Here is a 26,204-nt window from a genome sequence, read left to right on the forward strand (position 1 = left end):
GTCCACTTGTGTCCAGTGGGTACATTCTTCACTGTATCAGAAAGTAATGAGTGGTTTGTGCAATGCTTCAATCTAACTTCAGCAGTGTTGTGCTGGTTTAGTAGAGGGAAAGGGGTGACCAAAAAGAATGCAAGAGAAAAGTCAAACCAAACAAAATGAAGTCAGTCAGAAATGATGTTGTAAATGAATCACTGTTTTCCATAGCTGGGCCAATGTAGTTTTCAGGCAGGAAATTTGAAAAGAAAAGGTTGCTTTTTCTCCAAAAACTTGAAATAGGGAAATTATTCACCATAACCTGCCATGGATGCTTAAAATTATGTACAGACAAAAGAAGGAATAAGGAAAAACTAATGGAGAATGTATTCAGCAGCAGCTGTTGAACTCCATGGTTCTGTAAAGAACCTCAGGCTCAGGATGCCACTCAGTCCTCTAATTTGGCAAGTTTGGTGGGCCAAAGAAACTCTCTCTAGATGCTATGTTTACAGCCTTCTTTCCTCAAACACTTCTGCTGGCCATGGTCAGAGATTCTGGCTAAGCTGACATATGATCTGGTTTAGCTTTAGACTTCTGAAGTTCTCAAAGATGAATACCTTGCTTTTGCCATCTGGGTATGGGAGGATAGTAATGCATAAAATGGGCATTGTAGCTGTGAATATCCGACTCAGTGAAGGTATTTTATCATTCTGACTTAAAGCAACCTCTCCTCCACCCTCCAGTTTTGCTGCTGTCAGATGACCCAACAGGATTGTTTTATTCTATCCACACACCCCAAGACTGCTGCTGAAGGATTTCTGAGGACCATATGTCAAGGTAGAGCTGTATCATCTCTGACAAATTGTTAGGGTGAGCTCTTTGAAACATAAAACATTTGCAGCAACCTTTCAGAATAACTTCTGAAAGCTGCTTCCATGGAAGCAGCTCTTTCTGCATCATTTCTGGTTTGTACATGCTTCCTCTGCCCCTTCACCAAAGCAGACTCTGCTGTGTTTCATGGCATCAGTCCTCACAGTGATACCTTTCTTTTACAGACTGTAGATACTTCAGTGCTGGGCCTTATATTTTGAAATGCCACGAAGATGTAATTAATGTCTTCCATGCTCCAATAAAAACACAGTTATCAGGACTAAAAAATCTAATGGGAAACAGTCTAACTGGAAAGGCAAAAGGCAATGCAACACCATAAGAAAATATTTTCCTCCTACAATGTCTTTGCCTGCCACCTGCAGCTGGAAACAGAAAGTCTGTGATAAAGATTTTTTCCCCAGTGACTTATATTTGCCAAGGAGTACAAATGTTTTACTTTCTGTAACTGTTTGAACATGCAAACCCACTCATCATAAAAAATTTGAGATTGCCTTTTTGTTCCTTTGACAGCTCTCTCTTACAAAGCAGTGTTCTTAGGGTGAGGATTCTAAATAAGTATCTCCTGCAAGTTAGTTTCTTCGGTCAGCACATGCCCCACTGTTACGTAGTGATCTAGGTCCTCAAATTCATAGAGTACATTTTGGAATATTCAGAAAAAAAAGTGTTTTATTCTAGCAGAAGAGCCAGTGTAAGATGTTCAACATTATATTCACACTTTATTTTAAAATGGAGTTTGACCCTGGGTCTCTGCAGGAGATGCTGAGGGTTTTATTCAAGCAAGATACTTCACTGTTCAAATTAGGTACCTAACTTTATTTTAATTTTCAAAATTTAGAGGAAAAAAGGTTAGAGCAAGAACTAAGATATGAAAAAGTTAATCTTACAAAGCTTGAGAACTGAAATATGTTTTCTCATTCTGATCAGCTTATACACAGTCAGGTCAGAAATCTTGATATCTTTCCCTCAATTTGTGTTGGTTCTGGTTCTTTAGCGGTTATATAACTTTGATTTTGAATTTTTTAAAATTTTAGTAATTTGTATTTGGACATTTAATGAATATATTTAAGAAAGAAATGGTGTAGAATTTTCACTTTGTTCTGAAAGTTGTTAAATTCTTAAAAAAAATTACTTTTGATTTTTTTCTGCAATTAGAAATCAGGCAAAAACTTCTGTGAATAAACAGATGGAAGGTAAGTTTTACAGGAAGCCTGAACATGGTAGTAACAGCAAGGGAAATTTGGGCAGGGGAGAAAGATTTCTGTAAGGCCACAGCTGAGAACTGCTGCATTAGACAGCTTGTGCTGAGTTTGATAGTAGTTGAATGTAGAAAACATAATTTTTGGAGTAATGAAAGACTATAACTTCCTCTGTGAAAAAGGGCACAGCATTCATTATAGTTGACAAAGGCATCTGCACTGGGACCTTGGGTCCAGAGATCTGGAATATTTCCAGAAGCTTGTGGAGTCTATGTTTGTGCTATGATGTTTACATGTAGAATCATAAATATATAAACAGCTTTACTATGTGATTTCTAAAGTCATCATCTGAAGTTTAACTATCAGCTTTATCTCACCACACACAAAAATTGTATTTTTCTTCCTTTTTAGCCTGGCTCAAAACCCGCTATACTCATTCATGTGAAACGAATAAATAGTTGATTTCAAATATGTGTAGTTAAAATTTAATTCTGCCAAATAGTTCTGAAAACTGAGCTGCAGTTCTAGGTTTGTAGCACACAAGTATTAATTCTCTTGAAGCTACAGAACAAGTCGGAGTGAAAACGAAATGAAAAATGTTGAAGTCTGCAAGTGAATACAAGGGGAAGTGATTTATTTCAGCAGGGAGGAAGCTAATTTTTCTACTTTTTGTCTGAAAATGTATGGGTTTGTTTCATAGATAAGGCTTTGGCATCAAAGGCAAACTGAAATGGGGTGCTACTAAATGCTTATGGGTGGGGACAATATTACTCAGTGCTATCACAGGAGCAAATTTTGTCATCAGTTATAAATATCTTGATGAAGTTAAGTGATATGAATAATTTGATAGGACATTTCAAAATTACTCCTTTACATCTGTTCTCTTAGTCAGATATTAAAAAATGAGCAAATATAGAATAAAAAATCATTATGAAATATGGCTTATCTGATTTATGTATTTGGAGGAGTGCCTTTGGAGGTGGGGCTGAAATAGAAAATGTGCCTGAGCATCTCACAGACTAGAACATTTTGAAATATAACATAACCTAGAAATATTACAAACTTTATGCTTCAGTCAGTCTGAATGATAGATGTTAACAAGCTCTTGAAAGCACTAGGACAAATGAATAGGTGCTGGAGCGAGTCCAGAGAAGAGCAAGGAGGCTGTGAAGGGACTCGAGCACAAGTCCTGTGAGGAGAGGCTGAGGGAGCTGGGGCTGTTCAGCCTGGAGAGGAGGAGGCTCAGGGGAGACCTCATCACTCTCTACAACTCCCTGAAAGGAGGGTGTAGCCAGGTGGGGGTTGGTCTCTTCTCCCAGTCAGGTCTCAGTAAGACAAGAGGGCATGGACTTAAGTTGTGCCAGGGAAGATTTAGGTTAGATATTAGGAGGAAATTCTTTACAGAGAGGGTGGTCAGACATTGGAATTGGCTGCCCAGGGAGGTGGTGGATTCTCCATCCCTGGATGTTTTTTTAAGAAGAGAATGAATGTGGCACTCAGTGCCAGGGTCTGGTAACCATGGTAGTAGTGGATTAAGGGTTGGACTTGGTGATCTCAGAGGTCCTTTCCAACACATATGATTCTATGACTATTTATTAGATATTATTATGTAAAATATTATATTGTTTAATATAAAATATAGACATATAGATATTTAACAATTTAGGTTACTCAAATATCTCTTTTTTATAAAGAAACTGCAGAAGGCTGGAGGAGGACCTAAATGGGTTTCTTTTCCTTATACATATTTAGCATCAGCATTTCTTTTTGCTAAAACACATCTCCTCTAGCTTTGCCTCTGTAAAATGGACAGGGTTACTCCCTAATGTCACAGGTCTCCTAGGTGTCCTTGCTGTCCCTGTAAATAATAGCTTGTTTTAATAACCTTTTCTTTTGTGAAGAAGTAGTTATGCTATGGGAGTTTCTACTTTAGGACACTAACAATGAGACAAAAACACAATGCTACTACTTCGTTATAAACTTTAGTACAAAGGTTTCTTTCCTCCTTATTTGTCCATTGACCTCCCACTAGGATTCTGAATTGTGAAGAACTTACTGTTTTTTATTGAACATTCTCAAAGCAAATGTAGTGTCTAAATTTGCTTCATAGATGGATACACATCTCCTGTCCAGTGACTTGATTTGAATTAAGGTTGATTTTCTTTAAATAGAAAAATTTGCCTTCTTAAATTGAAATGAATCGGCTAATTACTGACACTTGTGAAGAGCAAAAGATTGAAGCAGTGATTAGACTTGTACTTTGCATAAAAGAGATGTTGCATGCCAACATAAAAATTAATCTATCTTTCAGCAACATGTGGTAACCATTTCCTACAAGTACTTCCAATACTAACCTATGTTTGTTGGCTTTCTTTTGGGCACCTCTGATACTAAGTACATGCCTTTAAAGCAATGTTGATTTTTTTTTTCTGCATCAGTAATGTTGAATTTCTTGTGGGCATTAATTGAATGGCATGGTTACAATATCACAAGAAGATCCACTCGATCTGCTGCTGATACAAGTCCCCAGGCCTTAGGATAGCAATGCCAACCACTGGCAGATGGCATGTGGCAGTCTCCCAGTTTTTAAGATGTGATCATAATGCCAATTGTCCTGTCAAATTCTCAACATGGCCTTTTCCTGTCCTGCAAGCATTTTTCAGACATCATGTTTGTTCTCATTTTCAGTGAAGCCAGAGTTAAAATCTCAAAAGAGGGGAAAAAGGAAATGGGAACCAACTAAGAAGAAAAAAAAACTCTGATCAGTTAGAAATATTTCATTTAAATAATTTGGTATGTTATTTTGATTGTGAAATTTTCTTATTTTACCACTGTAAACATATGTAGAGCTTCTGAAAAAAAAGTGTCGTCAAACCAAAGAACTGAAATTTGATTTAGAAAACATTAGAATCTTTTATGGCTTCTTTTTCTTTTTCCAAGAATTTCAAGCCCTGAAATGAACAACAGTGGATTTCCTCTGAATGGTTTCAATTTAGACATCTTTTGAGTTCCAGTTATGTGGCCTAAGGGTATAAACCCTTGGTCACGCTATTAGTTCCACTTATTTCAATGGGATTACCCAGCCAAAGGACACAGTTTGTGTCAAGTTGTGGAACAGTTGTCTGAAATCCACCAGTACCAAGGGAAATATTGCTATGACTAAAGACTTACTTTGATAAGAGTGAGGATTTAAGCTCTGAATCCTTTGAAGATAACTAAAGCAAAAAGTATTTTCAGCATCATTTATCTCTTATCTACATCCGCTGCTACCACGCATTGTGTTTTAAAAAAGAATATTTATGAGGCAATAACTCTCATGAAGCACCTCAGTTTTTCAGCTAGATGAATTACACAAGTGAGGAACTGCAATTTCTGAATTGAAGGATCTGTGTTTCTCCTGGGGACCCGCAGTGGGTTAGCCTCAGGTGAGGGCCAAACACCCACCCAACCTCTTGCCCACTCATCTCCTTGGGGAGAGCAGAGGGACAAAATCGTTTAAGAAAATTTTTGGTTTGAAATAAAATCAGAGAAACTGCCTACCCGTTGCTATTGTGGGCAAACCAATCCTGACTTGGGGAAAAGGAATTTAATTTTTTGCCAGTGAAAATAGATTCAGGTAGTAAGAAACAAAGACAAGCAGTAAACCAACACCTTTCCTCTGCCTCCTCCAGATTCAACTTCAATCCTTCACTCTGGACTCCTCCACACCCCCCACCCCACCAAACACCAAAGTGAGTGATGGGAGGGTGCAGTCAGTCCATAATAGATCCTTTCCTCCACTCCAGGGTGGGTCCTTCCACTGAGCTGCAATCCTACAAGAAAAAAATCTTATCTGGCATGAAGTCTTCCCATGCCACAGTTCATATCTCTGCTCCAGTGTGGACTTTTCCAGGGGCTGAAATGAAGTCTCTGCTGCAACACCTGAAGTGCCTCTTCTTCTCCTCCCTCTTCTCTCACCTTGGTGCTTGTGCTGCTGCTTCTCACTCTTTTTTTCCCTTCTTTCCCTGCTCAGCCAGCATCTTTGCTCTTTCTTAAATGTTATTGCAAATATGCCTCACGTGGCTGTTGGGCTCAGCTCTATCCTGTGGAGGGTCCATTGGAGTCAGATGTGTTTGTTCTTCACTGAACAACCTCAGCCTCCCCCAATCCTTCCTGTATTCCCCCTCCTACCAAAACCTTGACACCAACAGTGCTTTTAGAAATTAATCATATAACATTTTTTATATGCCTTAAAAGATAGTGCAGCCTAAGATTATTGCAGAAGTAACAAATTTTTGAACTTGACAGCACATGAAAACCCTTTCACTATCTAAAAACAGATTGTTTTATCCATTCTGAGTACATATATATATATATGTAGAAACACTTTGGTCCCTTCAAAAGTAGTAGCTTTTATTATTAACTGGTAAACATGCTTTTTGAGAGCAGATCTATTATGAGTGATCATTATCTCTTCAACAATCCCATGCTACAACTTTGAGATTTGCACTTCTGTTTTCACTTAAATTGACCACTGAAACATTTCTATCAAGATACTTCTTAAATAATTGCATGGTGTAAATAATGTGATTGCTAGCACCTGCAATACAGAATGAAACTGAATTATTGAAGATAAATAAATAAAAATTAATCAGCTAAACAAAGCTCTAATGTTTTTAAAAGGTGAATAATAATGCTAAAACTCTAAGCAGAAAGATAGGAATTAAGGACCAGAGGCCACTGTGAAGTCTAAGAAAGTTTTATAATTAAACTGTGACTCCCCATTTCAAAAAAGGGGAAAAAAGATGTTCCTTTTTTTCTTCCAAAGATATATCCACAGTTTCTCACTTGATCTTCAAAGTTTATATATATTGGTCCAAAACCAGGCTGACCTTGCACACTGTCAATTTTCAGAAAGCAAAGTCTAAGTAAGAGGAATAAATCCTGGGATCTGTCTGGCATACAAGAATATCATCACAACAGCTATTTCTGACTACTACATGTAGCATGCAGGTCTATATTTCTGCAGGCATCTATGCTAAACCTATGTGTATTTGTTCTTCTGAATCAGAAAAGACTTAGGCATATATTTAATTACTTTGCTAAACTGATAGTATACTTAGTGGTATCTTCGTTTCCTTAATGTGAGTTTTGCAGTGTTGCAGCATGATCTGAGGGGTTTTTTTGCTGAGATATTCAGCACCAACAAATACACATCTGTCTCTCACTGAGTATACTTCTCTCTTTCAATGAATATGTTACTTCTCTCAATACATATGTGTACATATTTATAAAAAAAAAGTATATGAAGTAAAAATGGTCTAGAATATAGCAGGTTAGGAGATTGCAGGAGGATGACTGTGAGTTATTATAAAGTATACAGGTAATGTTTGGAAGGGCAACAAAGAGAAACTTCTGGTGACTATGAGAAGGACTTTGTGGCTGAGCTGCATTCACAGTGACTTGGTCTCCCAGAGAAAGTGAGGAATCTATCACACAGTTCTCAAAGTTTAGACTGAAAACAGTCTAAACAAAATTATCTGGATATTGCTGTAAGGATTAATCATGATGTGACTAAAAGGTGCATCAGTCTCAGGAATAATGCTTTTCACTTCTAACTTGCAGAAATATACTTTCCCTTGTATCTTTTTTCATACCAGGATGGGTGCATGTGTTTGCCCGCATGTGTGTCTGTGTGCAGGTGCGGAGGGGACTTGGCTACAGGTCTTTAGTACATCAGTTTTCCAAGCTGATAGAAATGGTTGTCACAAATAAAAACCAGCCTATTTTGAATCAGTTCCTTTTGTAGTGTTCAAAAAGTTTGCTATTAATTAGTATTTTCTCAGTTTAGCTTCCTCCCACTGCAGCTATTTATTCTAAGGAATCTCCATGATAGGGAGATTTTTGTTCAGCTGCAAATTGTTTTTTATTTATTGCAGGGTAAACAAACCCAGGTATGTAAGAAATTATCTCCCAGTTTAAATTTTTACTTTGAGGAAAATCTATGAAAACTTCTAATTTAAGAATACCTACGGCAATAAAAAGAAAGAAATATCTAAATGAAATTTGTTTTCTAGTCCTGAAATGGGGCCACACAAGAATTACTTTCCAACCTCATTCCCTACAGTGTTTCTGAAGGGAGATAAAAGTTAAAGATTATTATCCAGGAAATGTTCTGAACAAAGCCTTTTACATGTTTTTTTCTTAGCAGTTAAAACCCACAAAAGACTAACTCAGTGCAGTTTGCGGTTGTGTATCTTACAAAGGTGATGCAATGACTACAGTATCCTCTCATATAAAAATAAGTGGCTGTATGATGTGGAATAACAAATAGAGGGTTTTTCAAAGCAGCAAGTGTAATTCCCAAAAGCAAAAGTAAACCTGAAATAGCATTAAACCAATAAGGCAGTCTAATTGCTTAGAGACAGTTTATGTGATCAGATTACAGTAAGTAAACAGACATCCTTTGCGAACATAGGCTTTGCTTTTTTTAAAAAACTAAGTTTTTAATACTTTATCTGGACTAATTTCAGTTCCTTGCATAATGACATTTTAAAGTATTCTCATTTTTCTACTGATATAACTGCTTGAAGTCAGCAGTGCTACTTTTTACCATTCTGTCTGTGGTCATATATTTAGCTCATGGACTCCCTTCCTGCTTACAAAGGTTTTTATTGCTTTTGGTAATTTAATTATAACTTGATTAAAATTGATAACATCAATATAAATATTTTATTAAATAGCAAAAATATATTATCATAACATAAAAAATTTAAAATGAAGTAGTACAATTTTGTTTATGTATACTTTTTAATCGAATTACTATGTGTAGAAAAAATTGTACTGACAACACCTGAGGCTTCATTTAGACAGAAGAAAAGACTGATAGATGGAAATTTGGTGGTGATAACACCTAATATGATTTCATAGAATTGGCTGGGTTGGAAGGGACCTCAGAGATCAAGTCCAACCCTTGATCCACTACCGCTGCAGTTACCAGACCATGGCACTGAGTGCCACATCCAGTCTCTTTTTAAATATCTCCAGGGACGGAGAATCCACTACTTCCCTGGGCAGCCCATTCCAGTGCCTGATCACCCTCTGAATAAAAAAACAATTTTGGAGTTGGACAATGCCTTTTGAATTTTTATTGAGCACATGTCCAAAATTTTTCATCCATCTAAGGTAACATTTTAGTGTTATTTGAGATTAGAAACTGTCTCTATGCCAAAATTATCAATGTATCTAATTGGCTCAAAATTCCATATGTGTATAAAGTCAGTCCTTTTTTAAAATACTGGCTCTACATGCGAGGGAGCTTAGGGAAATGTACTTCAAAATAAAATGAAAGGGAAACAACAGGTTTGGGAATACAGAATCATTCCACTAAAAAATTACAGTTTAATCCAAAGGGTATGAAATTGACTGAAATTATCTGAGTAGAGTTTGTGTGGGAGGTGTGTGTATGTGTATGTATACATATGTATACATACATATGTATATATATGTAGATATAAACATGCATATGCAGACATATCTACTTATAACATTTGCATGTAAGTGTAAGAGAGAATAAATGCAGAAGGGGGAAAAACAAGTATTTTGGAGGGAAGTAATGGAAGTGGTGACTATCTTCAGGTTTAACACTTAGTGTGGGAAACCTGGGTTGATTTTGGGAACTTGCATTTAGCTCTGGCTTTTTCCATGTGATACTGCAAGTATGACAGTCAAATATAATTCAGTTGTACCTGTGTTTTCTCAGGTCTTCTTGCTTGCATCTACAGTTAACACAGCCAGTAAAGTGAGACTTATACTGGGGATCTGAGCACAGTGAAACAACACTGGAGGTTGTTGGCTTGTCTCCTCCTGGCATCCTCAGGTCTGAGCCGGATTCTCTTGGCTCCTGAATCCTGGGCATATGCAGGGCCTTTAGGTCAAGGTCCATATTTGAAATTATTTCCATATCTGTCAAAGAAATGTGTATCTAAATCCAGGATTAAAGTTAGGTGTGTCTCAGCTCTGGGCCCTTGTAGCTAAGGCATTTGTGGAGTTAGATGATATACATATGATATACATATCTTGTCTTGCACAGGACCTAGATGGGAGGAGCATTGGGATAGTTCACTGTCTTGAAAGCAAAGCTGGATGGACTTAATTCCTTGCTCTAAATCAGACAGGGAAGTGAAACTCTAGAGTGGTAAGAGAGATCTTTACCAGCCAGAGGGATAGAGGGCTGCACCAGCTCTCTGCCTGGGCAGTGAGAGGGGACTCTCAGGTTTCTTCAGGAGAGATGGACAAACCAGTGACGAGCTGCGCAGTGCACCAAAGCTAAGACATTAAGCAGCTTAGTGTTGTCAGAGCTGGAATGGCTGTACACGTGCCCAGAAGCAAAGCTGTCCTGTTAGCAATTTGCTGTCCTGTTAGCTCAGGAATCTGGGCACATGCAGGAGCAGGCAGAAGAACAGAGCAGGCAGAAGAACAGAGCAAGTGTTTGAAGATGTAAAATTTGATCAAAGACTTTAAAGTCTTTGGAGGAGACAAAGCTGTATACGATGCCCTTGTCTTTTCCCCTTCTTGGCCTGAGTTTATGAAGTCACTCTCTAAAAACAGCCTCTGAGCTCTATCAAGGAACTGACACCAGACCTCAGCAAAGGATTTTATGATGTCCTCCAGGAGGAACCAAAAGGTCTGTCCCTACTGGCATCTGTGCTGGAGCTTCAATGAGTTTTAGTTAGCTTATGCTTCACAGTGTTTCTATGAAATAAGAAGGCTTTCAACAGAATTTCAGATAGACAAACTGAGGCACATCAGGTTAAATTTCAAGGTGAGCTGATAGTAGCTTTTCCAGGGAACTCACATGCTGCCTGCTTAATCCTTTTCTTTGACCACGCTTGTTGGGAGAAGCAAATAATTACAGTTATAAATTAACAGATTGGTCAGAAGTACAAGGACATTTAAGGACATAAAAAAAGAATGTGTGACAACCCTAGCAGTCTGAACGGGTGATTTTTTCAGAAAACATTAAAGTCCACATAGGACTTTTCTAACCAGTAGAGGAAGTCAATCTAACTGACTGATAGCACCAATGAGATCTGCAGTTATAACACAACTGGTTTTCACAATTCCTCGTGTATTATGGTCAGTACAGGTGGCTACATTATTTGGTGAAAGGTCTGGGAGGGAGATGAAGGCAAATATTCAAGGGAGAAAAGAAATTTTAAAATTCCATAGGAGAAAACCTAGTGATAGGGAAATATTTCTAGTCACTCTTTTTTCAACTTGAAGAATTCAAAACCCTCTGTAATAATTCACATATCACTACAGTGAATTAAGTAGATGTAATACAAACAAAGCCACATGTAGTCAAGGATGGGTCTTTTTTTTAGATGCCCATACTCAGAAAATACAAAAATATGACTGACCTTTCCCTTCAGCTGCTATATCTCACAGAACAGAGGGTAAGTGAAGTTAAATAAACCTGAGGCAAAAGAATAAGGAAAACTAAGCTGAGGATGATTATGCTCTTAACTTGAGGCAAGCTGTGCACTCCAGAATGAAATTCTAACCCACGTGAAGATGATGGGTCAATTTGTATTTGTGCCAGGCCAGAAATTTCCCATAAGAAGCTGCCTTCTGAACACAGGCATTCAGATCTGAGTTAAATTTAGTGGTGGCCAAACACCAGAACATCTCAGACAGGAGCTTTGTAGTCCATCTAACCATCCAGGCAGAGCTCTCTTTTTAAAAGCAGGACTCTGGCTTGTTTTGTTTTTCTCCCCAGAGACATATTTTTTCTTTTTTCTTATTTTGCATCCACAGGTGTTGGTTATCATATCTATGTTGGAGAATTTAATGAACAAAAATCTGTGGGGATTAACTTGATAAAGAGTTTCTGCATATCAAGCACTAAAATGCTATTGTAACGCAATGGCTCAAAACCTCATCAGTAGTAACATATTAATAGTGGCACATTTTTTGGAATGCTTTACTGGAAAGGATGTAAACAGGCTGGGTACACTGAAGGGAACTTGACCCAAGCCCTTGCTTCTAACGTGATAATTTCCTTTTTAGCTTGATAGCAGTTTCCTAGCTCCATAGCTTACTTAGTAGTCCTTTAAAAAAAAAAAAAAAAAAAAAAAAGACAAAACAGAGTTAAAAGAGGTTGAAGGGACTTGGAAATATAAGGCACATTATCAGCATTTCCTTGGGGCATGAGGTCAACAGTAGCAGTTTAATTGGTGTAGCAACTGCTGATTTTAAAGAAGTGACTCACACTTGGAGGATAAAAATACACATGTTAACTGCTGTTCCATATGGCTCCAACTTAAACAAAAGTTGTCATTCAAAAGCCATAGGATTGCCAGGCAGGGGAGGCCACATCACACGTGGTTCTGACCCTGCTCTGACACAGGATAGTGCTGCAGAGAAGGCTGCTTAGGTTTCTCAACCTGGGATGCTGCTTATCTACTAAGGAAAAGAAGCATAAATCAGCAAACCTGATAATGTAATTGCTATCAGATTTTTAATTTCTTGGGCATCAGTTTCCTGGATATGATGCTGATCTTAAGAAACACTGAAGATTTGTAGAATGAGACAAATGTGAGTTTTTCTCTTTTTTTTTTCTTTTCAATGAAAGACAAGAAAAGAAGTTGGTAACTGTTTCACAGCGATATGGTCATGATTTCAGTTATTGGCCTGTCAAAACCCTTACAAAAAAAGGTTGCAGCTTAAATGTAGTGTTTAGTATCAGAACTGAGAACTTAAGTTGTTTTCTGGAGATAAACAGGTGTGCAATTTAAAAGTGAGAACGACAGCAACGCAGACAATTGTAATCCTGCTTGCAATTACAGTTTTAATCACTGATATATTTTCTGGTTTTGTCTTCTTAAATTTTCCAGACTGACTTTATATTTCCCAGTTTTTGTTTGTGAAGAGTTTATATAAAAAGAACAGTTCTCCAAGTATTAAAGCAGAATTCTTATCACATCATTTTAGTAGTTCCACGAATGTCAGTCAAGTTGCCCACGTGAATGGACTGAAGAGTGCTTTTGTGTTGATATTAATTCCTATAGGGCTGTGATATTTCTGATGGTTTGATAGCTTTCTGTCTGAATTAAACATAATTCTTAGTGATGCTATTTTTACTATTAAGTTGACAATTTCATCTATCTTTTCAGAATACATGGTGTGTTTGTAGTACAAGGAATGCCATAGAGCTTTTAACTTCCATACGCCTGGACAGAAGCTTTGTAAGCCTTTTGAAGTCTTAGAGAATTAAGGGGCATTCACACCATCAAATGATGACACTTGTTTACCATCTTTACCAGGTCTTGGAAGTATTATCACTTGGGTCTCAACTTGGAGTGCTACAGAGAAGCTGCTGATGGATTAGTTGGTTATCGAAAGTGGCTTTGCATGCACTGGGAAGATAATGAGGGTAGCAGTGGTATTTTAAATCCTGCACTGAAAAGAAAACCACCAGAAAATAAAGTCATCAGAATAACACATAGAATTTGCACTTGTTCATCTGCTGAACAAGAATAAACAACAAAATACTGACTGGGATATAAGCAGTACAAGCTAAGAGAGATTAAGAACCTGAATAATTATATTGCTATCTTATTAAAGAAAGCAATGTTTATAGCAAAATATCCATGCAAGATTACAATTTAATGTTTGTGCCCATGCACAGACATTAAGGAAATATTTAAAACTAATTTTGTCATGCAGCTGTAGTGCCTACAGAGCAGTGTTTTTGTTACTGTTCTACATAGCTAGTTTTGAAATCTTGCTATAATCCTGATTAAGCAAAGAAGCTCCAAATCAGATTATGCATCTGGTAGCAATTAGATGGAAGAGTTACCATCCGGGGATATAGTATTTTGACTGGAAAAAGAAAAAAAAACCCATATTCTGTGGTATAATTTAGCTGCAGTCAGACATAATCTTCCTGCCTTTTCACAAACTATATTCACACATATTTATAATTGTTTCGTTGCCCTTTTTCCAACACGATGAAGTTAAGAATACCTCATGGATGACAAAACTCTTGCAGATTGTCACGTTTTACTGAGTGCTGTGAAGGAAGCTGTGGACTTGTTTTCATTGCAATATCGGAGTAGAGGAAATGTGGGAGAACCTTTAGCAGAAAGAGGATCATCTTGACCAGTGACTGAACAAAAGCAAGAATTAGTACTAATAGTTAATAGTCTGAAAACACAAAGGGTAGAACACCTACATAACATATTTAAAATATATATTTTTAAAGAGTTTAATCTGGAGGATATCACTACACTGATAAGAAGATAGATTAGATAACCTATGTTCTCCACCCACATTTTTATTCTATGTGGTTCTGTGAGTCTTTTGAGCAATATAGATAATCAGAAAAGTATATCAAAACCATTTAAAGGTAAATTGAGTTTAAAAATAATATAAGGGCACTTAAAAAATGAGATTTTAGACACTTTGCTCTGAACAATGGCTACCTGAGGTGAACCTGACCTGGTGATTAACATTAGCTGAGATTAAGCAAATGGATTATGATGTTTTTTCTAGCTGAGCACACTTGGAGTAAGACTAAGGATGTTCATTTCGTATGGCAAAGACAATCAAATGTGCAATTTCAAGATCTCTGAAAAAAAGAAAAAACCTTAACTTCTCTTTTATTCAAGTAGGATGTGACTGTGGGTGAGTATGATGAAATTACATGCAATACTTACCAGTTTATAAGATTAGACATATTCTTATATATTTACAACAAAGCTTTCCATTTTATGTCTTTATACAGTTTAGAGGCTTGTGGATAAATTTTGAATGAGTGTTTTTGATTATGAGAATGCAGGCAAAGGGATTAAATTCTGAATTCTGTTTGATTTTCTTGCAGAATAGGATTTTCAACACTGTAGTTACCAAAATATCTTAGTAGGCATTCTGTATCATATGATATCAGCTATTTCTTAATTTTAGTGTAAAATGATTTAAGTATGAAATATGGTACTGTATTTAAGATGGAATTAAATAATTTCACTGAATAAATCACCACTGATGATCTATAGTACGAAATAGTAACTTCTACAATATGTTGATTATTCCTTTATTGAAATGTTTTCTACTTGTAAAATGCAATCATAAGGTAGCTGAAAGATGCATAAGCATCTTTCATTATAAAAATTAATGCTAGAAAGAATTCATATGTGGAGTACTATGCAATGATCAGTTCTGTGCTGGAATTCTTTCTTTTGTCATTCATTTTCTGTTTTGTTAAGGAATATGTCTTGCTTAGTTTCTTTTGTGTATTCAAATTATTTAACTTTATTTATTTATTTGTATGTGTATTCTCTGTTGGTTTGTTTTGGATTTTGTTACTTCCAATGTCAAGACTCAGTTATGTAAAATATTTTTATTATTTATGCTATTGTATCATTTCTGTGATTGCTGATTTCTGAGCATCCATTTGTGTATTTCTCTTCCAAATATTGATGCTCATACAACTTAATGTTTTACACAAGTACAAATATCCAGAACAATTTTTGAGAGGTTAATTAAAAAATGTTATAACCAGTAGTCTCATGAGCCCACCTATTTTATCACTCATAAGAGTGAATGAACATACAGTTAGATGAAATCCTACTCCAGTTGCATAAAGGGTGGGAAATCATAATGCAGAGTAGCTGAGGAGCTGTGTTTATTCATTTCTCTCCATGGCCATTATTGATGATACCATTTTTTTCTCCTTCTCTGGTCCTGGAATAGATTCTGTTAACAAACTCAAGTCTTCTCAGCCAGTTAAAAGGACTAACATGACATTCAGTTCACTCAGGAACTTTACTGCTGTCATTGCTATTTTCATTGCAGGAGAAAATTAGTTCTCCGAAGAGAGTAGAAAAGTGGGTTGCAGCTAGGATTAAAGATGCCCTTATGGATTTCCTCTAGATATATCAGTATGAACACAATGAGGAATATCAATATAAACAGGAAGAGGAATATCAGTATAAACAGAGTGATGTATGAAGCATAAACGTCTGTTTCAAATTGTACCCCTAGCCTTAACACACATGCAACCTCCCAATTTAGAAATGCAATGAAAATCTAGGCAGCTTTTGAATATATATGTTAAAAAGGATGAGCAACTGTAGCTCTCAGTGATTTCAGCTGAAATGGAGCTCTTCCCTACCACAGGAAACTAGGCATTTGAGTTACCATCATGGAGTGGGGTTGTATAACCTACTGCAGCCAAGTGTGAAAATTTCTTCCTGCATATTCCTTTTTTTTTTTTTTTAACATGGAATTATGCTTACTTAAACCAATCTTTGTGTCCATCATTCTAGTTCTAACCTATCTGGTTATTTTTTAGTTTTAGGGCTTTAGAATGAGTACAGTTTAGGGTTAGGGTTATATATAATGTATTAAAAGGAGCCATAACTTCCTGTGTGCTGAGAATTGTTCAAAATAGGCTGCAGCTGCTGTTGTGTTGCAACTTTTTTCCTTTCTTCAGTATGTGATTCACAGAGGGAAGGGGTATGATGTATTTAGTTTTTATAGCAAGGGTTAGGTAGCGGGGAGGCTGCAGAGGTGGCTTCTGTAAGAAACTTCTAGAAACTTCCCCATTGACTTCTCAAATAAAAGTCAGATCCAAGATGGAGCTACTGCTGGCCAAGGCTGGGCAAAGTGAGCAATGACAGCTCAAGAGAGGAGAGAAAATACATGAGAACACCAACTCTGCAGAAAAGGTCAGTGAAGAAGGGGGAAGAGGAGATGCTCCAGGTGCTGTAGCAGGGATTCCCATGCAGCCTCTGGAGAAGGCTGTAGTGAGGAACAGTGTGGCCAGCAGGTCCAAGGAAGTGCCCCTGTACTCAGCGCTGGTGAGGCCACACCTCGAGTACTGTGTCCAGTTCTGGGGCTCCCAGTTTAGGAAAGATATTGAGGTCCTGGAGCAGGTCCAAAGGAGGGCAACCAGGCTGGTGAAGGGACTCGAGCACAGACCCTATGAGGACAGGCTGAGGGAGCTGGGGTTGTTCAGCCTGAAGAAGAGGAGGCTCAGGGGAGACCTCAGGGGAGCTCTCTACAACTCCCTGAAAGGAGGGTGTAGCCAGGTGGGGGTTGGTCTCTTTTGCCAGAAGACTTTCAACAAGACAAGAGGGCATGGTCTTAAGTTGTGCCAGGGGAAGTTTAGGTTAGATATTAGGAAGAAATTATTTACAGAGAGGGTGATCAGGCATTGGAATGGGCTGCCCAGTGAAGTAGTGGATTCTCCATCCCTGGAGATATTTAAAAAGAGACTGGATGTGGCACTCAGTGCCATGGTCTGGTAACTGCAGCGGTGGTTCAAGGGTTGGACTCGATGATCTCTGAAGTCCCTTCCAACCCAGCCAATTCTGTGATTCTGTGAGGCAGGTTGGTTGTCCTGCTGCAGCCAGGTTAATGGAGGAGCAGATATCCATTTGCAGCCCATGGAGGACCCCACACTGGAGCAGGTGGGTGTCTGAGGGAGGCTGTGACCCTGGGTGAAGCCTGCACTGGAGTAGGTTTAGGTCATAGGACTTGTGACCTTGTGGGGGACCCACCCAGGTGCAGTCTGTTTCTGAAGGACTGCATCCTATGGAAAGGACTCATGTTGGAGAAGTTCATGAAGAACTAAACTCCTTGGGAAAGATTCACACTGGAGAATTTAACAGAAAAAAGCTGGAGAAGTTCCCATGCTGGAGCAGGGGAAGACTGTGGGGAGTCCTCCACCTGAGGAGGAGGGAGAGGCAGAGGCAACGTGTGATGGACTGACTGGAATTCCCATTCCCTGTCCCCCTGCACTGCTTTGGGGTAGACAGTAGAGAAAGAAGGAGTGAAGCTGAACCCAGGAAGAAGGGAGGGGTGGAGGTAAAGTGTTTTTTTAGGTTATATTTCTCATTGCCCTACTCTGATTTTATGGGTAATAAATTAAGTTAATTTTCCTAAGTGAGGTCTCTTCTGCTCATTATGGTAACTGGTGAGTGACTTCCCTGTCCTTATCTCAACCCATGAGCCTTTAATTTTATTTTCTCCAGCTGAGGAGGGGGAGTGATAGAGTGGCTTCGGTAGACTCCTGACCTTGAGCCAGGGTCAACCCCCCTAATGTAGTAGAAAAATAGTCAAAATATTGTTTTCCATATCTTCATTAAGAAAAATATATAGAAGGCAGAAGAGATTGTTCCATTAATCAATATGACAGCTACACAAAGATGACATTGTCAAAAGACTTAATTTATATTGTTTTAATGACATATTCCCTGAGACTGCTACAGAGCTTTTTGTAAAACTGTACTAAAACTGCTTCCTTGAGACTGCTTAGTTGCCTAGCCATTTCTATCTTGTGTTCCAGTCAAAGCAAGCAAATCATTAAGGTAAAGATATCTTATTTATTTCAAGTACTGTCGTGACAGTATCTGTATGTATATGGGATTAAAATGAAAAGGTTGTAGTGAGAGTACTCTCTTCAAGGACAAAGACTATCAATACACTTGTCAGAAACTATCTGTTGTTAAAAGATAAAGACTTTGTTAAAAGACTGGTATTAAAATGCTTAAATTTAAAGGCTATTTCTACTGAAACTTGATTTTTTTTTTGTGACTTTATAAAGGATTTAAAGACTTTCCTCTTACTAAAAAAAGCCTAATTTGATAAGTATTTTTTCCCCTCAGCATAAATGCAAATATTATAGAGGTTTATGTATAATGAATTAAAAGCAGATGATAGAAAAGAAAATGATCTATCAATTTATGATGCAACTTAATTCCAAAACATGTTTTGAGGCTTTTTCTGGTGTAGCATACAGTGTAGTAAATCAGGAGCATTTTCTCTGAGTCCAGTGGATTTGTCCTGGTATAAAACTGGTGGATGAGATCAGAATTAATTATATTGTCTTTCAGTTTTGTTATTTTAGAATGAATATGGCTTATGCCTAAGTACAAATTGCTCCCTCTTAAAAAGGATATTGCTAATGTCTTAAATATGAAATGTCATTAACTTCATCCTCAAGAAAGAAAACACCTAATTATCATTCTGGGCTGACAAGTACCTTCTTCTAAGGAAAGATCTCTTGTACCAAAATGATAAGGGATTTTAAATCACATTGGAGAGTTTGGGGAATATTTGCAAGTAGAGCTATGCTAACTTAATCTGACAGTACTGGAGTTTTTGTGGAATTCAGAGATAACAGCTTGGATCCTTTTAAATCCAATGATTTCTGGCACAAGACGCTGCTGTTGCTTTCTTATAAGTTCTCCTTCTGCACCTTTCGAAATGAAGATTCTGTTATTGCATAAGTCACAGGCAAAGTTTTACATCCACCTCTTCTGTCTTCCAGATTGCTGTCAAAATGAGTGAAACACCTTCAACAAGTTACTCGGTGACTCAGCCAAACTCCTCTGAGAGTGAACAGAGTTTATCCACGCGCCACCTCAATGTTACTGAACCTGTCGTGGCAAAACGGATTTGTTTCTATAAAAGTGGAGATCCTCAGTTTAATGGGATCAAAATGGTCATTAATAACCGGTCTTACAAAACGTTTGATGCCTTGTTGGATAGCTTATCCAAACGAGTCCCATTACCTTTTGGAGTGAGGAATATCAGTACACCAAAAGGGAGACACAGCATCACCAGTTTGGAGGATCTTGAAGATGGAAAATCTTATATTTGCTCCCACCAGAGGAAAATGAAGCCCATCAACCTGGAACAGGCCAGCAAAAAGCCACTGCCCTGGCAGATTAGCAGGCCTGTCAGTGCCCGTCGACGAGCTGTGCAGCTGGCAAGGGAGAATGAAGATGAATTTGGCCATCGAGAGAGAAAAATAACAACCCCCAAAAAGATGCTTGTTTTCAAAAATGGGGATGTGAGACTCAGGCGTACTGTGGTTCTGGGAAAGAAAAACACACATACCTTTGAGGCCTTTCTGGATCATATGAGTGAGTTAATGCAATACCCTGTCGCAAAATTATATACCACTGATGGCAGAAAGGTGAGAATAAACATGACTACTGACAATATTCCTATGATCCCTTCTAGATTATTTTTAATTAAAATGGTGATTTTATAAATTACAAGCTTAGGCAACTGGCCTGAGGTAAGATTTGGTGTGCTGAATTTCATGTGTTTTCTTTCTATGTCTTTTCCCCTTCAGAAAGGCTACTAGAATGGAGGTTATACACAAGAATCTTGCAGTCAGAGAGAAGCAAGTGAGGACATTGTGTTTTAAGTCATCATGAAAAAGTGCTTTTCTTTTTCTGATTCGGGCCTCTTTCAGGCACGCCCTCACTTCTACATCTTTACACATGTACAGAGAATCTTTGTTTAGTCCTAATTCTGTTTATCTCTGATAATGCTTTACAAATAGGGTAGGTAGCATCTAATAGCTACATGTATTTTATCATTACAGAAATGGAGAATGTTTTCCCATTATTGACTTGAAACTATGACACCTGAATGTGTATTATAATTTAAAAATCATGGACCAGGCTCTGTACCTCTAAACCCAGATGATATAGCACTAATAACCCTGGTTTTGATCTCACCTGCTGTTTTCTGTAATTTTATCACATAGTGTTTTTTCTGTGTGTTGTTTAATCACAGAAAATCACTTGTGATTATACCTAACAGGCATCTAGAAAGAGAATTCCATACAGAGGTCCAAGATCTCAAGGGAAATCCTGCGTTTACCCTTCATTTGGTGAAATTCTGTGTTAGGTTAGGAAACTGTCTGTATCACCTGTAAATCATTGGAGTGCAGTTTACAAACCTTATTTTGCATTATGTTTTGGAAAATAAATTCAGAACTTTTAGACAAGGCTCTGAGCACCCTAATCCAGTTAGACCTTCTTTGAGCAGTGGTAGACTACATGACCTCCAGAGGTCTTTTCCAACATGATTAGGTCCTTCTATTGCTCTGTGGTATTGCAGGTCAAGAACTTTTGGTGTATTCTGAATTCTCCTTTCTTCCTCCAAATATGCATCCATATTTAAACCTACCTCCAACTACATATTCGTGCTCATGCTCTGGGCAGTCATTGGGCAATGATGAGATAAAATTACATGTTCAAACACTTAAATTATGAGAAAATTTTGATCTGGATTAAAGTTGCTTCTTAAAGTCTTCGTCTCATATATTTATATAACAAGACCTACCCTCACAGAAATAGGAATTGCCTTACAGGAATCAAAAAATTAATTCCATGCTGTGATGCATATTTAATAGCCTGCTGCAAACTAATGTAGAGACTAAGAAGTGAAGATATTAAAGCACGAAAAGGGATTAGTCTCTTACACTATTTTTTTGTGGTTACTAAGGCAGGGAATTTAATATTCCTTTTTTTTTTTTTTTCCAGGTTCCTAATCTTCAGGCCCTGATATTGTGCTCTGGAGCTGTAGTCGCAGCAGGGAGAGAGCCTTTTAAACCGAGCAATTATGATTCTCTTGTGTATTCAAGGCCTGCTAAATTGCTTGGAATTGCAAATCGTGTGTATCCAAATGCAAATGCCAAGTCAGACAGTGAAAATAGTAAGTTCTTTGAATTAATTAGTATTTTATTAATTGGTGTAATTGTCTCAGCACAAGACAGAAAGCATGACAATCTTACGAGGATCAAAGATAGAAAAGCAAGTTGAAACAGCTTATATTTGCTGACCCTTCTATAAGGATTAGAACGTTCAGAATGCCAACCTTCTTTTTTTACATGTAAGTTTCTACTCAGTAGTCAGCTACTATACATCTTTTCTTTCAAATAAACAGCCTTACTTAGAACATGGATGAAAATCTAGAAGTATATTTTACTTTAATACGCTTGATTGTCATCACTGTTATTAATTTCTTGGTGTCACAGTAACAGCAGTGGTAAAAGATAAACCACAGGCTACTTCAGGCTCTTAACTGACGGAATTTCTTGAAAAAAACCTTTGTGCAGTTTTCAGAACATAACTTAGAAAGGTTTAACTTGTCATTGTGATGGCTTTCACTTTTTCCCACTGCTTATGCTCCACATAAACAGGAAAAGCATTATAGCACCCATCCATTGACAAAGTCATCATGTCTTTGAAGCTGTTTTTTACATGAAGTGTCACCCTTTCCTGTATCCTCATGGCTGCAATACATGTTTTTTGGATAAGTTTGGGAAAACATGCACAAATCTGCAATTTCCCCTTGTTTACTCAAGGAGTTGTGCCACGGGCAAAGTCAGTATGAGTGCCAAGGGTCCAGTGGATGACCAAGAACATGAGGTACTGCTGGAGAGAAGCCAGGTTAGCCTAATAGCCTGAGGCTGAAGGGAGCAAAATGATGCAGTGCCACAGCTTTAGGTAGAGTGGGAATCCTTGGCATTAGAGCACCTTGTAGGGCAGAAGTACTGTCTAGGGGAAAATATGTTTAATCCAGAGGTACCCTGATACAGCTACATGCTGTGCTGGAGAGCCCAGAAAACACTGTAATTGTTTCTGTACTGAGACTTTCCAGAATAATCTTGTGCCCCTTTTGTCATAGGGCACATTACTACATGAGACACTTGGCTTCCATTTACTTGAAGGAGTTTCTTCCACATCCCTCACAGTTTGTTGTGTCCTCACCAAACCATTTTAGTTTTCCTCAACCTTCATGTTCTTTGACTTGAGCAGCTTGAGAGATGTTTTCAGAGCATAACTGATGAGTCAAGAGAGAGTAAGAGAGAACATTTTGAGAAGGAAAGTTCTGCAGACACAAAAATTCCTCCCTAAAGCACCCCTTTTTTTTTTTTTTTTTTTTACCTGAGAAATCTGGAAGTTTCTATGTAGGAAACATCACTGATGATGTGAGAGCCTGAAAAATCAAATTTCAGGCCCTTTGTTCTAGTTCCATTTCCTGAGACAGAGAAGATGAGATTTTTACTTTGGGAAGCATAAGGTCTAGTGTGTGTTACAGAAGTTAGTACAAACTTTTGTCTTTGATTCAGTTCACAGTAAAGCATATGCCTGGGAAACTTGCAAGTCATTTTGCTTGAAATTATAGATATATATCTATAGTAGTATGTTAACTGTGAAAACCTTGATATAAGATCATTTGTGACTCACTTGAGAAGAAAAAAAGAAAGTAAAATTCAAGCAATGTAGATAAGTTAATATTACATGTGTTAAAATACCTTTCTGCAAGTTAAACCTTAAGATTAAATGGTGGCTTCTATATATTTAGGTATCAGTAGCAGTTGTGGATATATCTGTTTGGGTGTACATGCACCATTTCCTTCACACATGCAGAACTTGGAAGACAGCAAAACTAATTTTATCTGATGTTCTGTTACCTCTCCTCTCTTCAGTGACAACTGCTACAGAGAGATGAGGTAGAATTTTTTTACAAACCCAAATTATTAGAGTAATCAAAACCTATTTTGGGAATAACTAATATGTCTGCAACACATATTGGGCCATACTCAAAATTCATTGAAGTCTGGATGCATTATCATTGGGTTTTCTGAGTTTTGTGGCATCATCTACAGTACTGTAGCATAAAAAGTATCTTGGAATGTCATGATTTAAATACAGATTTTATGAGAAGTTCAAGTGCTTCCATGCTTACTTCTCTGGAGAAAGTCAGTCCAGGGAATTGGATCGGAATTCTTTATTCACCTGTTAGTGACATTACTCACAGTAATTACTGATATGCTGTAGATTGTCAGGGAGATACATGTTCACCCTGACTGACACAGTTTGGAACTGCAAGAGCTAATAGGAAATGATATATTAATGATTGCTAAGACGTGAAGAAGAAGTAATGTTGGTAGCTTGAAGCCCAAACAAGTGAAGGCCTGTGAATCCCTTGAAAGGTTCAAGGCAACCTCAGCACCCAGCTATGTATAAAATTAGGACACTTAGTGTTTTCCTTAGGCTTTGGAGCTTCAAATAAGATTACAGCTCTGGCATTGGTAAAAACGTACTGCAAAATCAAATTAAGTGGAAAAGCAGCTAAATGTTTGATTCTTTATTAAAAATTGGTTATATTTCTCTCTCTAGCAACTTCTTAAAATGATCAGCAAGTTTAACCATGTTTTTCTCTTTACTGTCTAATACTCTGGTAAAATAAAGACACTTTATTAGCTTCCTTTGTACTAATTTTTCTTCTTTCTTCCTTTCTTTTCCTTTGCTCCCTGTCTGCTGTCTCACCATCTGGATCCTTATGCATAATATTTGCCTTCTCTACTTTCCACCTGCTGAATGAATCTGGGTTCTTCCAATGTAATTCATAGTGGGAGCTGACATGAGTTCTAGCTCAAGATCTCAGATATTCTCAGTTTCTTCTGACAAAGTGTCCAGCCATGATAACAACTCAAATGATAACAACTCAGATTCTTCCTATGTTCCTGACAGTCATAATGGCATGGGAGGAAATCAGTTAGTGACCACTGAGGACTTGTCTGTGGCTCGGTATGAAGATGACATTGAGAAATCTGTTCACCTGAATCAAGATGGCACTATGACAGTGGAAATGAAAGTTCGATTCAAAATTAAAGAGGAAGAAACCATTAAATGGACAACCACTGTAAGTCGTGCTGGCCTTTCTTATAACAAAAATGCCACCACATGCAATTCTACAATGCATGAGGAAGACTGCTTATCCAGTGTAAATGTATCAGAATGTATACACCCCAAAGATGCTCCATTTTTGAAGAAGAGAGACTCATTGCAGCAATCCAATGCCGAAGTGTCAGACAAAGAATCAGAGTCTGATTTAAAAGCTACTGACTGTAATACCTGTAAGGAGAACAGTTCCACAGATCTGGATGTAAGCAATGAACCTGAAGAGAATACCAGGCCTCGTTTTCATAGGCCTCCCACCCCTGGGCCAAGGCGTGTTAGACAAAAGAAAGCAGTGGTTGAAAGTGTCACCTTGGTATCTGAAAAAGAGGTTCAGGAGAAAACAGTAGAACAGTTTTCCTACAGTGAGGAAATACAGAGTGGAGAAAATAAATCTGAGTATTGCATGGTAGCTCATTCTAGTAGAAAAAAGTCAAGTGTCAGTAATCCAAAGTTTAGTGAGATGAGTGACAATGATTTATTAAGGATTTCTTCAGAGAATATAGAAGAAGAAATGCTTTTTAAAGTAAGCCATAAAAGTAATGATTTAATAGAATCCACAAATAGGAAGACTTTAGAAATGCCTAATGAGGGTGAATTGGTACACAATATATTAGAGAAATCAGTTGTAGAACAAGACAAATATAATAGTTTAGCATCAACCCACAAAGCTAACGTTAGTGGTTTCACAGCATCATCAAAAATTTACAAGACATCTAGGCCAGCTTCAGCAGACCACTTCCATGAGTCAGGTGATATTAAAAAAATAAAAAGATCACTGAGTTCCATCATGACATATTCAGAATTATGTCAGTCAGAAGAAGAAACACAGTTCAAAGCTGCTGATTTATCACCCATTTCTCAAGATTCAATGCATTCAGCCTGTTCTGGACATAGCCAGCTGAAGATGATGGAACCTCCATGTAGTAAAACTCCTACTGAGAAAATAAATCCAGATGGATTCTTTCCTACTGTTACTGAAAGTGAGAATCAAATCAGTGTCAGGGCTGAATCTGTGACAGCAACACATCTCACTGATGACAGCCAATCTGCATCTTCCCTCACTAAAAAGAAGAAAAAGAAGAAAAAACCATCTAACATTCTAGAGCAAGATATGTGTGAAAATAAAAAAGATAAAGAAATGTCAGGTATAGTTAAAGGTGAGGGAATGCAAATCACAAGCAAAACCACAGAAGATTCCACAACAGAGGCTATGGATAATTATTCTGAAATTCCTCAGAAAGAAGGAACAGGATTACTTGTGAAAACCAGCAATAGGTCTGTCAGTTCAGACAAAAGCATATGTCCTGAAGGTGATTTTTCTCATCAGGATTCAGTGGAAGAAAATGGATTATCATCTAATAAAACCAAAAGAAATAACGACAACAAGTTGACCAAGGAAAAATTGAAGTCAAGAAAAAAAAATATTCTTTCACCTGCAAAGAGTGAAGATGGTATAGTGACAGCTGACTCAAACAATGAATCTGAACACAGTCAGGATACTCTGAATACTGAGAAAGAAGGCATAAATCTCACAACCACTTCTTTTGAACACACATCATCAGTGATTTCAAAGCCAGAAGTGCCAAAGAATCTTAACTTTGAA

The 26,204-nt window shown here is 37.6% G+C and overlaps 1 protein-coding gene across 1 annotated transcript in view; it reads left to right on the plus strand.

Annotated features, from left to right (window-relative positions):
- The first annotated feature begins 19,389 nt into the window (after positions 1 to 19,389).
- RP1 (RP1 axonemal microtubule associated) overlaps positions 19,390 to 26,204 on the plus strand; it is a 30,106-nt gene continuing 23,291 nt past the window's right edge. The window contains exons 1-4 of the mRNA XM_030444689.1: positions 19,390 to 19,798; positions 19,835 to 20,028; positions 21,392 to 21,563; positions 24,271 to 26,091. Of these exons, the coding sequence (XP_030300549.1) occupies positions 19,390 to 19,798; positions 19,835 to 20,028; positions 21,392 to 21,563; positions 24,271 to 26,091 (2,596 nt within the window). The remainder of the gene's footprint in view (positions 19,799 to 19,834; positions 20,029 to 21,391; positions 21,564 to 24,270; positions 26,092 to 26,204) is intronic.

This window comes from Calypte anna, chromosome 2, assembly GCF_003957555.1.
Source record: "Calypte anna isolate BGI_N300 chromosome 2, bCalAnn1_v1.p, whole genome shotgun sequence".
Lineage (NCBI taxonomy): Eukaryota > Metazoa > Chordata > Aves > Apodiformes > Trochilidae > Calypte > Calypte anna.